At 43.8% G+C, this 18,067-nt stretch overlaps 1 protein-coding gene across 1 annotated transcript in view; it reads right to left on the bottom strand.

Moving 5' to 3' along the window:
* atp8a2 (ATPase phospholipid transporting 8A2) overlaps nucleotides 1-18,067 on the bottom strand; it is a 709,260-nt gene that overhangs the window by 439,709 nt on the left and 251,484 nt on the right. The window contains exon 22 of the mRNA XM_068032841.1: nucleotides 12,442-12,581. Coding sequence (XP_067888942.1) covers nucleotides 12,442-12,581 — 140 coding nt within the window. The remainder of the gene's footprint in view (nucleotides 1-12,441; nucleotides 12,582-18,067) is intronic.

Here is an 18,067-nt window from a genome sequence, read left to right as displayed (position 1 = left end):
CAAGATGGCATCAATAAATTTGCAGAATAGGCATGTAATTGGTAAATTAATTTCAATACAGACAAGTGTGAGGTGGTGCATTTTGGTAGCAGAATATGGAGGCCACACGCTTATTAGAAAATAAGAGTCTAAACGCGGTAGAGGAGATCATAAGATAAGAAATAAGAGCAGCAGTAGGTCAATCAGCCCCTCAAGCCTGTTCTGCCATTCAATAAGATCATGGCTGATCTAATTGTGGCCTTAACTCCACTTTCCTGCGGGTCCCCATAACCCTTGACTCCCTTGTCAATCAAAAATCTGTCCAACTCAACCTTGAATATATTCAATGACCCAGCCTCCTTGGATCTCTGATGTAGAGCATTCCGAAGATTAAAGACCCTCAGAGAAGAAATTCCTTCTCATCCCCTTATTTTTAAATTGTGCCACCTAGTTCTAGATTCCCCCATGAGGGGAAACATCCTCTCAGCATCTACCCTGTTAAGCCCCCTCAGAATCTTATATATTTCCATAAGATCACCTCTCATTCTTCTAAACTCCAATGAGTATAGGCCCAACCTTTCCTCATAAGACAACCCCTTCTTCCCAGGAATCAGCCTAGTGAACCTTCTCTGAGCTGCTTCCAATGCAAGTATATTCCTCCTTAAATAAGGAGAGCAAAACTGTACACAGTACTCTAGGTGTGATCTCAGCAATGCCCTGTACAGTTGTAGCAAGACTTCCCTACTTTTGTACTCCATCCCCATTGTAATTAAGGTCAACATTCCATTTGCCTTCCTAACCAGTAGCTGTACCTGCATGCTAACTTTTTGTGATTCATGTACAACGACACCCAGATCCCTCTGTACTGCAATATTCTGCAGTCTCTGTCCATTTAAATAATATTCTGCTTTTCTATTCTTCCTGCCAAAGTGGACAACTTCGCATTTTTTCACATTACTCCATCTGCCAAGTTTTTGTCTGCTCACTTAACATATTTATATCCCTTTGCAGACTCATTGTGTCCTCCTCACAACTTGCTTTCCTATCTTTGTGTCATCAGCAAATTTGGCTACAATACACTCGTTCCTTTCGTTCAAGTCATCAATATAGATTGCAAATAGTTGAGGTTCCATCACTGATCCCTGTGGTACTCCACCAGTTATAGTTTGCCAACCTGAAAATGCCCATTTATCCTGACACTCTGTTTCCTGTTAGCTAGCCAATCCCCTATTCATGCTAACATATTAACTCCCAAAAATAACCTTAAGAACCACCTTATTGAATGCCTTTTGAAAATTCAAATACACTAAATCTACTGGCTCCCCTTCATCTACTCTGCTTATTACATCCTCAAGAACCACTAATAGATTTGTCAAGCAAGATTTCTCTTTCATAAAATCATGTTTAATCGGCCTGATTGTATTACGATTTTCTAAATGCCCTGCTACAACTTCCTTAAGAATGGAATCCAGCATTTTCCTAAAGACAAATGGTAGGATTTCTGTTTCCCTCCTTTCTTGAATAGAGATGTTACATTTTCAGTCTTCCAGTCCGCTGGGACCTTTCCAGAATCTGGGGAATTTTGGAAGATTACAACCAATACATCCACTATCTCTGCAGCCGCACCTTTTAAGACCCAAGGATGCAAGCCATCAGGTCCAAGGGACTTGTCAACCTTAAGTCCCATTAGTTTTCCCAGTACTTTTTCTCTGGTGACGGCAATTTTTTAAAGTTCCTCCTTCCCTTTTGCCTCTTGATTTTCTATTATTCTTGGGTTGCTTTTTGTGTCTTCGAATGTGAAGACAGATACAAAATACTTGTTCAAAGTTTCTGTCATTCCTTGTTTCCCATTATTAATTCCCCAGTCTCATCCTCTAAGGGACCAACACTTATTTTAGCTTTTTGTTGCCTTTTTATATACTTATAGAAGCTTTTACTACCTTTTTAATACTTCTTGCTAGCTTACACTCATACTCTAATTTCTGACTCTATTGTTCTTGCCATCCTTTGCTGGTTTCTAAAGTTTTCCCAATCTACTGGCCTACCACTAATCTTTGCAGCATTGTACACCTTTTCTTTCAATTTGATGCCGTTCTTAACTTCTTTAGTTAGCCACGGATAGTGTACCCTTTTCATAGTCTTTCTTTCTCAATGGAATATATCTTTGCTGAGTTATGAAATATCTCCTTAAATGTCTACCACTGCTTCTCTATTGTCTTACCTTTTAACTTATTTTCCCAGTGCATCTTAGCCAACTCTGTCTTCATACCCTAGTAATTGCCTTTATTTAAGTTTAAGACACCAGTTTCAGATCCAAATTTCTCACCCTCAAATTGAATGTGAAAAAGCAGGACAAGTCCAACCCAGCCAATTACCGTCCCATCAGTCTACTCTCAATCATCAGCAAAGTGATGGAAGCTATCATCAACAGTGCCATCAAACAGCACTTGCTTAGCAATAACCTGCTCAGTGAGGCTCAGTTTAGGTTCCGCCTGGGCCACTCAGCTCCTGACCTCATTACAGCCTTGGTTCAAACATGGACAAAAGAGCTGAGAGGTGAGAGTGACTGCCCTTGACATCAAGGCAGCATTTGACCGAGTATGGCATCAAGGAGCCCTCGCAAGACTGAAGTCAATGGGAATCAGGGGGAAAACTCTCCACTGGTTGGAGTCATAACTAGCGCAAAGGAAGATGCTTGTTGTTGTTGGAGGTCAATCATCTGAGCTACAGTACATCACTCCATCTTCAGCTGCTTCATCAATGACCTTCCTTCAATCATAAGGTCAGAAGTGGGGATGTTCGCTGATGATTGCACAATGTTCAGCACCATTCGTGACTCCTCATATACTGAAGCAGTCCGTGTAGAAATGCAGCAAGACCTGGACAATATCCAGGCTTGGGCTGATAAGTGGCAAGTAACATTCATGCCACACAAGTGCCAGGCAATGACCATCTCCAAGACAGAATCTAACCATCTCCCCTTGACATTCAATGGCATTACCATCACTGAATCCCCGACTAACAACATCCTAGGGGCTACCATTGACCAGAAACTGAACTGGAGTAGCCACATAAATACCGTGGCTACAAGAGCAGGTCAGAGGCTAGGAATCCTGCGGCAAGTAACTCATCTCCTGACTCCCCATAGCCTGTCCACCACCTACAAAGCACAAGTCAGGATTGTGATGGAACACTCTCCACTTGCCTGGATGGTTGCAGTTCCAACAACACTCAAGAAGCTCGACACCATCTAGGACAAAGCAGCCCGCATGATTGGCAGCCCATCCACAAACATTCACTCCCTCCACCACCGATGCACAGTGGCAGCAGTGTGTACCATCAACAGTTGCACTGCAGTAACACACCAAGGCTCCTTAGACAGCACCTTCCAAACCCGCGACCTCTACCAACCGGAAGGTCAAGGGCAGCAAATGCATGGGAACACCACCACCTGAAAGTTCCCCTCCAAGTCACACACCATCCTGACTTGGAACTATATCGCCGTTCCTTCACTATCACTGGATCAAAATCCTGGAACTCCCTTCCTAACAGCATTGTGGGTGTACCTATCACACATGGACTGTAGCGGTTCAAGAAGGCAGCTCACCACCACCTTCTCATGGGCAATTAGGGATGGGCAATAAATGCTGGCCACATCCCATGAATGAATTAAAGTAAGTTAACATGTTATGATTCTTTTAAGACTGAATTCTCTGTTGAACTGCCTCTGTTCCAATCCCTAATCTGATTCTTCTGGCTCAGTTGTTTCCTCTTCAACTGGGGCTTTCACTCTACAGTGAGCTCTTTTTGCTGATTCCCATCCTGCTCTGAATTCTAGTCCCATGCTGCTGAATACTCTGTACTCCATAACCTCTAACTCCATTCATCTTTCAGAACTACTTAATCCCCTACACTTGACTGGGTTGATCTGGTTTCTCGCACTCTTGCTGCTACTCCTGATCTAGTGTATCTTCAGTACAACTCCCTCATTTGGCATATCAGACTGACAAGTTCAGAGCAGCAGTGAAAACAGAAATGAGAGGCAAAGAAAGAGTAGGCGAAGAGACTGGAAAATACCATGAAGCGGAATCCATAAGGCTTCTATAGACATATATATATACACACACATAATATAAATAGTAAAAGGGTTGTCATAGGAGGGGTGGAGCCAATTAGGGAGTCCGAGAGCATGGCTGAGGTACTAATTTACTTTACCAAGGAAGAAAAGTCACAGTGAAAGTGCAGGTAATTGAGATACTGGATGGGCTAAAAATTGATTAAGAGGAGGTATTGGAAATGCTGGCTATACTTAAAGTTGATAAGTGACCAGGACCGGAAGGGTTGCATCTGAGGATGCTAAGGTAAATAAGGACAGAAATTGTGGAGGTACTGGCAATAATCTTCCAATCCAATTTTGCTAACGCAGTTGGGGATGGTTTAAACTAATGTGGCAGGGGGATGGGAACCAAATGAGGTCAGTGGAGAGTAAGGATGTAGTAACTAAAGCTTGTAAGGAACTAGATAATGAAGTCAGAGTGACTAAGGGAAAGAGTAGGCAGGGAGCAGATGATGAAAGCAAAGGGACTGGTGGTCTGAGGTGTATTTGTTTTAATGCAAGAAGTGTAATAGGTAAGGCAGATGAACTTAGGGCTTGGATTAGTACCTGGGAGTATGATGTTATTGCTATTACTGAGACTTGGTTAAGGGAAGGGCATGATTGGCAACTAAATATCCCAGGATACCGATGCTTCAGGCGGGATAGAGAGGGAGGTAAAAGGGGTGGAGGAGTTGCATTACTGGTCAAAGAGGATATCACAGCTGTGCTGAAGGAAGGCACTATGGAGGACTCGAGCTGTGAGGCAATATGGGCAGAACTCAGAAATAGGAAGGGTGCGGTAACAATGTTGGGGCTGTACTACAGGCCTCCCAACAGCGAGCGTGAGATAGAGGTACAAATATGTAAACAGATTATGGAAAGCTGTAGGAGCAACAGGGTGGTGGTGATAGGAGATTTTAATTTTCCCAACATTGACTGGGATTCACTTAGTGTTAGAGGTCCAGATGGAGCAGAATTTGTAAGGAGCATCCAGGAGGGTTTTCTAGAGCAGTATGTAAATAGTCCAACTCGGGAAGGGGCCATACTGGACCTGGTGTTGGGGAATGAGCCCGGCCAGGTTGTTGAAGTTTCAGTAGGGGACTACTTTGGGAATAGTGATCACAATTCCGTAAGCTTTAAAATACTCATGGACAAAGACGAGAGTGGTCCAAAAGGGAGAGTGCTAAATTGGGGGAAGGCCAACTACACCAAAATTCGGCAGGAGCTGGGAAATGTAGATTGGGAGCAGCTGTTTGAAGGTAAATCCACATTTGATATGTGGGAGGCTTTTAAAGAAAGGTTGATTAGCGTGCAGGAGAGACATGTTCCTGTGAAAATGAGGGGTAGAAATGGCAAGATTAGGGAACCATGGATGACAGGTGAAATTGTGAGACTAGCTAAGAGGAAAAAGGAAGCATACATAAAGTCTAGGCGGCTGAAGAAAGACGAAGCTTTGAAAGAACATCGGGATTGTAGGCGCAATCTGAAACGAGGAATTAAGAGGGCTGAAAGGGGTCATGAAATATCTTTAGCAAACAGGGTTAAGGAAAATCCCAAAGCCTTTTATTCATATATAAGGAGCAAGAGGGTAACTAGAGAAAGGATTGGCCCACTCAAGGACAAAGGAGGAAAGTTATGCGTGGAGTCAGAGAAAATGGGTGAGATTCTAAATGAGTACTTTGCATCGGTATTCACCGAGGAGAGGGACATGATGGATGTTGAGGTTAGGGGCAGATGTTTGATTACTCTAGGTCAAGTCGGCATAAGGAGGGAGGAAGTGTTGGGTATTCTAAAAGGCATTAAGGTGGACAAGTCCCCAGGTCCGGATGGGATCTATCCCAGGTTACTGTGGGAAGCGAGAGAGGAAATAGTTGGGGCCTTAACAGATATCTTTGCAACATCCTTAAACACGGGTGAGGTCCCGGAGGACTGGAGAATTGCTAATGTTGTCCCCTTGTTTAAGAAGGGTAGCAGGGATAATCCAGGTAATTATAGACCGGTGAGCCTGACGTCAGTGGTAGGGAAGCTGCTGGAGAAGATACTGAGGGATAGGATCTATTCCCATCTGGAAAAAAATGGGCTTATCAGTGATAGGCAACATGGTTTTGTGCAGGGAAGGTCATGTCTTACCAACTTAATAGAATTCTTTGAGGAAGTGACAAAGTTGATTGATGAGGGAAGGGCTGTAGATGTCGTATACATGGACTTCAGTAAGGCGTTTGATAAGGTTCCCCATGGTAGGCTGATGGAGAAAGTGAAGGCGCATGGGGTCCAAGGTGTACTAGCTAGATGGATAAAGAACTGGCTGGGCAACAGGAGACAGAGAGTAGCAGTGGAAGGGAGTTTCTCAAAATGGAGACCTGTGACCAGTGGTGTTCCACAGGGATCCGTGCTGGGACCACTGTTGTTTGTGATATACATAAATGATTTGGAGGAAAGTATAGGTGGTCTGATTAGCAAGTTTGCAGACGACACTAAGATTGGTGGAGTTGCAGATAGTGAAGGGGACTGTCAGAGAATACAGCAGAATATAGATAGACTGGAGAGTTGGGGCAGAGAAATGGCAGATGGAGTTCAATCAGGGCAAATGTGAGGTGATGCATTTTGGAAGATCCAATTCAAGAGTGAACTATACAGTAAATGGAAAAGTCCTGGGGAAAATTGATGTAGAGAGAGATTTGGGTGTTCAGGTCCATTGTTCCCTGAAGGTGGCAACGCAGGTCAATAGAGTGGTCAAGAAGGCATACGGCATGCTTTCCTTCATCGGACGGGGTATTGAGTACAAGAGTTGGCAGGTCATGTTACAGTTGTATAGGACTTTGGTTCGGCCACATTTGGAATATTGCGTGCAGTTCTGGTCGCCACATTACCAAAAGGATGTGGATGCTTTGGAGAGGGTGCAGAGGAGGTTCACCAGGATGTTGCCTGGTATGGAGGGAGCTAGCTATGAAGAGAGGTTGAGTAGATTAGGATTATTTTCATTAGAAAGACGGAGGTTGAGGGGGGACCTGATTGAGGTGTACAAAATCATGAGAGGTATAGATAGGGTGGATAGCAAGAAGCTTTTTCCCAGAGTGGGGGATTCAATTACAAGAGGACACAAGTTCAAAGTGAAAAGGGAAAAGTTTAGGGGGGATATGCGTGGAAAGTTCTTTACGCAGAGGGTGGTGGGTGCATGGAACGCATTGCCAGCGGAGGTGGTAGACGCGAGCACGATAGCATCTTTTAAGATGTATCTAGACAGATACATGAATGGGCAGGAAGTAAAGAGATACAGACCCTTAGAAAATAGGCGACAGGTTTAGATAGAGGATTTGGAGCGGCGTAGGCTTGGAGGGCCGAAGGGCCTGTTCCTGTGCTGTAATTTTCTTTGTTCTTTGTTCTCCTTAGATACATGGGTGGTGCCAGAGGACTGGAGAATTGCAAATGTTACATCCTTGTTCAAAAAAGGGTGTAAGGATAAAACCCAGCAACTACAGGAAAGTCAGTTTAACCTCAGTGGTGGGAAAGCTTTTAGAAACCCTGTGTCTGCGTGGGTTTTCTCCGGGCGCTCCGGTTTCCTCCCACAGCCAAAAGACTTGCAGGTTGATAGGTAAATTGGATAATTATAAATTGCCCCTAGTATAGGTAGGTGGCAGGGGAATATAGGGACAGGTGAGGATGTGGTAGGAATATGAGATTAGTGTTCTTTTGGGCCTCCTTATCTCGAGAGACAATGGATACGCGCCTGGAGGTGGTCAGTGGTTTGTGAAGCAGCGCCTGGAGTGGCTATAAAGGCCAATTCTGGAGTGACAGGCTCTTCCACAGGTGCTGCAGAGAAATTTGTTTGTCGGTGCTGTTGCACAGTTGGCCTCTGTCTTTTTTCCTGCCAACTACTAAGTCTCTTCGTGTAGGATTAGTATAAATGGGTGGTTAATGGTCGGCACAGACTCAGTGGGCCAAAGGGCCTGTTTCAGTGCTGTATCTCTAAATCAAATCAAATCAAATCACTCTTGCCTACAGGATCCTTTACAATGAGATCATTAATTAATCCTGTCTTATTACACATAACCAGGTCTAAAATAGCCTGCTCCCTGGTTGGATCCAGAATGTACTGTTCTAAGAAAGTGTCTTGAATACTTTCTATGAACTCATCCTCCAGGATACCTTTGCCAATTTGATTTGTCAAATTGATATTAAGATTAAAATCGCCCACGATTATTGCAGTACCTTTCTCACAAGCCCCCATTATTTCTTGATTTATACTCTGTTTTACAGTGTAGCTACTATTAGGGGGCCTAAAAACTACTTTCACAAGTGACTTCTTTCCCTTGCTATTTCTTATCTCCACCCAAACTGATTCTATATCTTGATCTTAAGAGCCAAAATCCTTTCTCACTACTGTACTGATCTCATCCTTTATTAACAGAGCTCCCCACCTTCTTTTTCTTTCTTCCTATCCTTTTGAAATGTCAAATACCCAGTTCCCAGCCTTGGTCACCTTGCAACCATGTCTCTGTAATGGCTATTATATCATATTCATTTATTTCTATTTGTGCCATCAATTCATCCATCATTAAGAGCCTTTAATTCTGCCTTTTTGCCATTTTTTTCCTACTCTGACCTTATTTGCTGGTACACTCTTACGCTTGTACACCCTGTCCCTTGCTGTCACATTCTGGTTATCATTACCCGTATTACTACCCTGCACTATTGCCTTGTCCTTTCTCTTTAACTTTCCAAATCTCCCTCATGTGAACCCTCCCTCCCACTGTTTAGTTTAAAGCCCTCTCTATAGGAATCCTGTACAGATACAGAAATCATTAAAAGTATTGTCACAGGTTAATAAGCCTGTGAAACAAAAGCTGTAAAGCACAGCTTCATTTCTAGAGGGACAGAACTGAAAAGCAGACAGAGAGAAAAAGTTGTGTTAAACTTCTAAAGAACCTTGGTTAGATTACACTTGGAGTATTGTGCACAGCTCTGGTCTCCATATTATAAAAAGGACATAGAGGCATTGGAGAAAGTACAAAAAAGATTTACAAGGATGATACCAGAACTGAGAGGTTAAAACTATTAGGAAAGATTGGACAGGTTGGGCTCTTCAATCTAGAAAAGAGAAGGCTGAGGGGGTGACCTAAAATACATCCTGACTAGCTTTTGGCCCTCTGTTCCACATATTTCTGCACCTATTGATTTGCTGAACTATACCCTCACCTCCACCTTTGATGTCATAGCTCCCAATAAAATCATTACTCTCTCTCACCTGGCCATCCCCCCAATACAGCCCTCATCTCCATTTCCTTAAGTCCACGGGACGCAGATTTGAAAGGATATGAATGGATATGACAGATAAATGATACACCACCAGATCTTGCTGCTCTCAACTGCGTGCAAACTGCTCACTATTCCAGGATCATCCTGGCATACAGAGATAACCCACGGCTTCATTTCTCCATTGCAAACTGTCTTCATAAACTCATCTTCTGTCTCCTCCAGCATCACCTCCAACAATAAGTGTGAGGAGCTCATGGGCCTCTTTGTCACCACGATTGAAACCCTCTGATCAGCTGCCTCTGCCGCTTCCCCCCAATTCCCCTGGCCCACCACAGCAAATTTCCTCTAAAGACCCCCCAAGCCATAGCCCTAAATGCATATCCTTCTCTAATTTCTCTTGTATTTTCCCTCATGCCCTCTCTGAGCTCATCTTGTCTATGAGACCACCTCCTGCTCCCTCGACCCTACTCCCACAAAGCTGCTGACCACTCAACTTCATTTCCTGGTCCCCATGTTAGCTGATATTGTTAACAGTTCTCTTTTCAGAACTGCCATCATCACCAATATTCCCGTTAAAATTGATTTTCTGTGGTCAGTCTTTTTTTAGTGCACAGTACCTTCAAATGCTTTTGCGCAACCACACACGTTATTTATCCCAGAACAAGGCCTCTGCAGTACCTGTGAGGCTGCTGCTCGGCCACACACCCGCACAGCTTCGTGGAAACATTGGTTATCAACCCTCTCCTCAAAAAAACTCCTTGGTCTGAAGTGTCCTAGCAAACTACTCTCCCATCTTCAACCTCCCTTTCCTCTCCAAAGTCCTCAAACGTGTTGTCATCTCCCAAATTCGTGCCAATCTTTCTCTGAACTCCACATTTGAATCCCTCCAATCAGGTTTCCACCCCGTCACAGCACCGAAACTGCTCTTATCAAAGTCATAAGTGACATTCTATGCAACTGTGACAAAGGCAAACTGTCTCTCCTCATCCTTCTCAACCTGTCTGCAGCCTTTGACATGGTTGACCACACCATCCTCCTCCAGTTGGGTGGGACTGCACTCGCCTGGTTCCATTCTTATCTATCTGATCATAGCCAGAATGGCACCTGCACTGGCTTCTCTTCCCACTCCTGCACCACTCCCTCTGGTCCCTCAAGGATCTATCCTTGGCCCCATCCTATTTCTCATCTACATGCTGCCCCTCAGCAATATCATCCAAAACACAGCATTAGTTTTTACATATACACCAACGATACCCAGGTCTACTTCACCACCACCTCTTTCGACTCCTCCACTGTCGCTGTTATCCGTCTGCTTGTCTGGCATCCTGTACTGGATGAGTAGAAATTTCCTCCAATACTGGGAAGACTGAAGCCATTCTCTTCAGTCCCCACTAAGAATTCCATTTCCTAGCTACCGACTCCATCGCGCTCCCTGGCAACTGCTTGCAGCCGGACCCTGTTTGCAACCTCGGTGTCATATCGGACCCAAAGATGAGCTTCCAATCAAATAACCACATTCCTTTCCATCTCCGTAACATCGACTGACTCCAACCCTGCATCAGATCATCTGCTTCTGAAACCCTCATCCATGCCTTTGTTACCGCTAGACTTTATTATTCTAACATACTCCTGGCCAGCCTCCGACATTCTACACTCTGTAAGTTAGAGGTCTTCCAAAACTCTGCTGCCCATGTCCTTACTCACACTAAGTCCTGTTTACCCACCAACCCTGTGGTTGCTGATCCACGCTGGTTCTCAGTTAAGCAACATGTCAATTTTCTCATCCTTGTTTTCAGTACCTTCCATGGCCTAAGCCCTCCCTATCTCTGTCATCTCCTCCAGCCCCACAACCCTCTGAGATATCTGCGCTCATCTAATTCTGCCCTCTTGAGCAGCCCCAATTTTAATTGCTTCACCACTGTTGGCCAAGCCATCACATGTCTAAGCCCTAAGCTCTGGAATTCCCTCCCTGAACTTCTACTGCTCCTTCCTCCTTTAAGATGCTCCTTAAAGCCTATCTTTTTGACCAAGCTTTGGCCAGCTGTTCTAATATCACCTTCTGTGGCTTAGTGTCAAATTTTGTATCATACCCTCCTGTGAAGTGCCTTGGGACATTTAACTATGTTAGAGGCACTATATAAATACAAGTGTCATTGTTACATCTTTAAGATCATGATAGTGTTTGATCGGGTAGACATAGAGAAGATGCTTCCACTTATGGGAGAGACCAAAACTAGGAGCCATAAATATAGGATACTTATTAATAAATCCATTAAGGAATTGAGGAGAAAGTTCTTTACCCAGAGAGTGGTTAGAATGTGGAACCAAACCACATGGAGTAGTTGAGCTGACTAGCATAGATGCATTGAAGGAATAACTAGATAAACACAAGTGAGAAAGCAGTAGAAGGTTATGCTGATAGGGTTAGATGAAGTGTGTGAAAGGAGGTTTGTGTGGAGTATAAACACTGACACGGAACAGTTGGGCCAAATGGCCTGTTTCTGTGATGTACCTTCTATGTAATCAATAAAATATTCTTTTGTGTCTATGCTACACATATTACCAATCACAATGAAATGCAGTAGTAAGCTCTGTGAGAACAATTAATTTTAAAATTATATTTCCCTCGCCGAAAAAGAAAACCTCCCTTCTTTAAGTCATTTTCATTCTTCAGGTCAAGGAGGCAGGCATCCAACCTTCCCTGAGGCCTCTGCATCTTCATACACTGTTGCTATTGCTGCTATTCTACTGAGTTGACGACCCATTCCAGTGGCACTGGCACCCGAAGTCAGCTGCAAACTGAAAATAAACTTACCGACATTACTTCAGTGGCAGCAACAGCTAGAAGATCCAATAAAAATGCATCTTCCCAGTGGGGTTAGCCTTAGCAAATCCTGGCAATTTTACTTTTAGGTTGTAGCCAATGAAGAGGGACCTGCATATTGGGACCTAGCTGGAGTCTCAGGACAATATAAAAGAAGCCCTGTGATGGAAGTAACACAGGCCAGTGACATGTCAATTTCATGCTCTCCCTCCTTCCCAGTATGTATGCATTGAGGCTCTGACCGCAACAGTAGCATTTTAATAACGCAGCAGTAGTCACCTCTCACCTTTTCTATGAGCTCATAGCATTCCTCCAACTTGGTGGTTCTGTGCTGAAGAGTTATACTAGCTTTGCTATAAATGTTTGCCCACTTCTTGTAGTCTTGCAATTCCAGATCAGTATATGCAAAACACAATGTCCTTAAACCTGAAAAGGAACAAAACCATTTCAGCACCAAATATTAAACTATGAATTATGAGAAAAATAGTCTGACAAAGGGCAGAAATATTGATCTGCATCGAAGGTGTCAGCGAGGCTGGAAAATTGGCCTTGGAGAGCAGCATGCCAGTTTGCCAGCGTGGTCCCACCTCTGGACCATTTTGAAAGTGAATGGTTGTTTGGGGGGGGTGGGGAGGGGGGTTGGGGGTTGGTGATGGCTACCCACCCGTAAGTGGTGGCTAGCCAATTAAGGTTCTTAAAGGACCTATTAAGGGCACTGGGAGACACCGATTGGAATTTTCCAGTCAGCAGTTGAGAACCCCCCACCGGCTGAATCCCAGCCAACGCATGAAGGTGGCCTTCTGGCAGCAGATCAGGGGGCCAGCACTCCAAAGAACTTAAACTCAAGAGCTCGCCTGTCATCCATAATTGGGTGGTGAACATGCACCCTAACCACTGATTGGCCAGCTGTTCAAAAGTCGTGTCCACACAGGCAGGGTTGGGATTTGAAATAGTCTGCTCTAATTTGCTCTAGCCCTTTTTAATATTCCCTTTTGGGCCAGTCTTTTTTGTTCTTTCTCCCTGCTACTTCCCTCATAGTAAAATAATTTAATTTACTCTATAGTCAGGATTTTAGTTTTGGGGTTGGAAGTCCCAACCCCAAAACTAAAATCCTGACTACAGAGTAAATTAAATTATTTTACTATGAGGGAGGTAGCAGGGAGAAAGAACAAAAAAGACTGGCCCAAAAGAGAATATTAAAAAGGACTAGAGCAAATATGAAAACACACACATACATGAAAGGACAGTGCCATAGAAAGCTATTTTTAAAAAAAACAGATTTTCTACTTCTTCACATCTGTCATCATCCAACTGCGAGGTTTTTGCTTAGGCAGTCAACAGTGCCCTTCAGCTGATTAGTAAAAGTGCAATGACCAATTACTCCTGTTTGGGGTGCTGGGGGCAGGGGGGGGGGGGGAGGGGGGGGGGGTGCAGTGGCAGGGAGGAAAAAATCAAATCAGCTCTTTCTTTCACTCCCTCTTACTGAACTTGTTCTCTCTCTCGCACATTTTCTCTTTCTCTTCAATAATTACTCTCTCTCACTATGTTTGAATGTTTTAATTGGGAAAGCAGCAGTTTCTCCTCTTCACTCCCTAGCTCAATATATTACCTGGTCAAATGCAGATGTAACTGAGGAAAAGGAGTCAAACAGACAGCTCCTTCGAGCAGCACTAGATATAACTTGCTCATGTAAATTTACATTTACATTACAGGAATGGAGACAACTCCAGACATATAGGCCTCCCTCCATGGACTGCACTCCATAGTGTTAGCAGCCCAGTTTCCAGAAATTGTAACCCACAAAAATACCAGGATAAGGGATCCAGTTTCAGCTACAGCATTTTTATGTCATATGAGTGCAGCTCATGGAAGATGCTTAGGTCTCCCTCTGTCAGCTGCAGTCCATAGTATAAATGTCCCCACATACCACAAACTGACAGCACTCAAGACACCAAAATGTGATTCAACAAATGTGCCCTTTGATAAGGAGAGACAGTTGCATGATATAAACACAGGAAGCTGGACCCGCTGTAGTTTCACTGATTTAGTATTTGGGTCTTTCCATTCCAAATCGCCACTCACACCTAAGTAAAAACAGTGAGTGAGCTCCCTGGTATCCCTAGACAGGAGCAACAGAAGCAGCCTGTATAAAAACATCTTACATAAACAAAAAGTTGGTCCCACTCAATTATTCGCTCTCGGTCTCCATTTCAAAGTTGGGATGAACATACCCATAGAGACTGGCTCCCTAGCCCAAGTGCAAAATCAGGTGGGTAGCACAACTAAATGCCATGTTAAGAACAAGTATTAAAAAAAAGTTAATACAAAGCTTCAGATAAGTTCCAGTTAATAAAGTCGCTGCACAAGCAGTGAGTTTTCAGATACTAGGTCTGGTATCAGCTCACTAGCACCTAGATTCTATCTGAAGACAGATGTGTGCACTAGCTCTCCTACCTACCATAGAACCATAGAAAAATTACGGCACAGGAGACCATTCAGCCCATTGTGTCTGTGCCAGCTGAAAAAAAACTAGCCGCCCAATCTAATCCCACCTTCCAGCACCTGGTCCACAGCCTTGCCGGTTATAGCACTTCGGGTGCATGTCCAGGTACCTTTTAAAAGAATTGAGGGTTTCTGCCTCCACCACCATTCCTGGCAGTGAATTCCAGACACCCACCACCCTCTGGGTGAAAAAGCTTTTCCTCATGTCCCCTCTAATCCTTCTACCAATCACCTTAAATCTCTGCCCCCTGGTAATTGACCACACCTCTAGGGGAAACAGGTCCTTCCTGTCTACTCTATCTAGGCCCCTCATAATTTTGTACACCTCTATTCAGTCACCCCTCAGCCTCCTCTGTTCTAAGGAAAACAACCCTAGGCTATCCCATCTTTCCTCTTAGCTGAAACTTTTGAGTCCTGGCAACATTCTTGTAAATCTCGTCTGTACTCTACCTACCTAGCTACCCACCCACCCACCCAATATGGGGATGGTGCTTAGCACAGAGAGAACAAATTCCCTTAAAGTGGCCACAGGATTTACACAGAGCGCAACATCCAGCTTCTCTTAAATGCTTCCATCATTTTCAATTCCTCATCTGAATCTGTCCTCCAATTGGAAGAGGGGAGAAAATCAGAGACAGGCAGCTGCAGTTTTGGTGCCATGAATCCTGGTCAAGGACTGGATGAAAAACACAAACAAAATGTCCAATATTGAACTGGTGATCCCTTGGTTTGAACAACCCAGTATATATTTGGAGACAGTTCATAGAATCAAACAGCACAGGAGGCAGATATTCAACCAGTCTTTGAAAGGAGCTATCCAATTCTTCTCACTCCCCTGTGCTTTCCCCATAGCCCTGCAAATTTTTCATTTTCAAGTACAAATCCAATTCCCTTTTTAAGTTATTATTGAATTCGTTTCAATCCCCCTTTCAAGCACTGTATTCTATATCATAACTCACTGTATAAAAAAAATTCACATCACCCCACCAGTTCTTTTGCAAATTATTTTAAAACAGTGTCCTCTGATTACTGACCACCCCCCCGCCAGTGGAAACTGTTAGTCCTTATTTACTCTATCAAAACTCTTCATTATTTTGGAAACCTCTATTAAATATCCACTTAACCTTCTCTGCTATAAGTACACCACCAGCTTCTCTAGTCTCTCCACATATACTTGCCTTGGAAGGAGTGCCAATCACTGGACTGATTCCTGGGATGGGAGAATTGCCCTATGAGGAGAGATCTTATAAACTGGCCTATATTCCCTAGAAATTAGATGAATGAGAGGTGATCTCATTGAAACATACAAAATTCTTAAGGAGCTTGATAGATTACTTGCTGGCAGGTTGTTTTTCCTGGTTGGGGAGTCTAGAACTAGGAAACAGGATAAGGGGTTGTCCATTTAGGACTGAGATGAGGAGAAATTTCTTCATTCAAAGAGTGATGAACGTTTAGAATTATCTACCCCAGACAACTGTAGATTCTCAGGCATTGAATATATTCAAGTTAGAGATCGATAAGACTCTTAGACACAAAGAGAATTAAAGAATTTGAGGATAGTGTGGGATGGTAGAGTTGAGGTAGAACTTGAAGTAAAAGATCAGCCATGATTGCACTGAATGGTGGAGCAGGGTCAAGGGCTGGATGGCCTACTCCTGCTCCTATTTCTTATGACTGAAGTTGCTGACTATTTTTCATAAACTAGTAATGTGTATGACTGATTTTAATATTTACTTCTTCTTTGCACTTCAAAATGGAATATGAAGTCTGATTATGGCTGAATATCTATGAATAAGAAATTTATATTGTGAAATAGTGGAAGAAATAAACTTTATTTCTGTAGCAATTTGATACACTGAATGGCAATGTAGGTCATTTCAGAGGACAGTTAAGAGCCAACCACATTGCTGTGGGTCTGGAGTCACACTTATGCCAGACCAGGTAAGGACGGCAGGTTTCCTTCCCTGAAAGACATTAATGAACCAGATGTGTTTGAATTCATGTCGCTGGACCTCTGAATTATTAACCCTGTAATATAACCATGATGCTACTGTCCCCGTTACAGCATCACTTGGCTCCAGACCACATTGCAGCCTTGGGCCAAACATGGGCAAAAGAGTTGAATTCCATAGATATGGTGAATGACTTCCCTTGACATCAAGGCAGCATTTGACCAAGGAGGGCATCAAGGAGCCCTAGCATAACTGAAGTTAATGGGAACCAGGGCAAAACCTCTGCACTGGTTGGAGTCATATCTAGCACAAAAGAAGATAGTTGCAGTTGTTGGAGGCCAGTCACCTCAGTCGCAGGATATCACGTCAGGAGTTCCTCAGGCGGTGTCCTAGTCCCAACCATCTTCAGCTGCTTCATCAATGACCTTCCCGTCATCATAAAGTCAGAAGTGGGGATGTTCGCTGATGATTGCACACTGTTCAGTACCATTTGCATCTCCTCAGATATAGAAGCAGTCTGTGCCAGCATGCAGCAAGACCTGGACAATATTCAGGCTTGGGCTGATAAGTGGCAAGTACCATTCGTGCTTTACAAGTGCCAGGGAATGACCAATACCAACAAGAAAAAAACAAATCATCTCTTTGCGATGTTCAATGGCATTACCATTGCTGAATCCCCCACCAATTCTGTAGGTTACGATTGGCCAGAAACTTAACTTGACCAGCCATATAAATACTATGGCTACAAGAGCAGGGCACAGACTGGTAATTCTGCAGTGAGTAACTCAACTCCTTACACCCCAAAGCCTGTCCACCATCTACAAAGCACAAGTCAGGAGTGTGAAGGAATACTCTCCACTTGCTTGGATAACGCAACTCCAACAACACTCAAGAAGCTTGACATCATCCAGGGGGGATGACAAAGCAGCCCGTTTGATCGGCACTACATTCACCAAATTAAACAATCACTCTCTCCCTCACCGGTGCATAGTGGCAGCAGTGTGTATCATCTACAAGATGTACAGTAGCAACTTGCCAAAGCTCCTTTGACAACACCTTCCAAACATGCGACCTCTAACACCTAGAACAACAAGGGCAACAGATGCTTGGAAACACCACCATCTGCAGGTTTCCCTCCAAATCACACACCATCTTGACTTGGAACAAAGTTACCATTCTTTCACTGTCACTGGGCAAAAGTCCTGGACCTCCTTCCCTCATAGCACTGTGGGTGTACCTACATGACATGGACTGCAGTGGTTCAAGGCGGTGGCTCACCACCACCTTCTCAAGGGCATGAATGAATAAAACAAAACCATGAATGAATAAAAAAAAACTTTTTTTAGTAATACAAAAGCATCTGAATTAAAAGGACACCAGAGGGGCAATTTTATGCAGGCAATGGGGGTCTTGGCTGTTGGCTGGAGAGCTGGTGCGAGACCTGTGTTGCCTCCTTTG

This window comes from Heterodontus francisci, chromosome 6 (assembly GCF_036365525.1).
Source record: "Heterodontus francisci isolate sHetFra1 chromosome 6, sHetFra1.hap1, whole genome shotgun sequence".
NCBI classification, from domain to species: domain Eukaryota; kingdom Metazoa; phylum Chordata; class Chondrichthyes; order Heterodontiformes; family Heterodontidae; genus Heterodontus; species Heterodontus francisci.
This window is presented reverse-complemented; position numbering and strand designations above follow the sequence as displayed.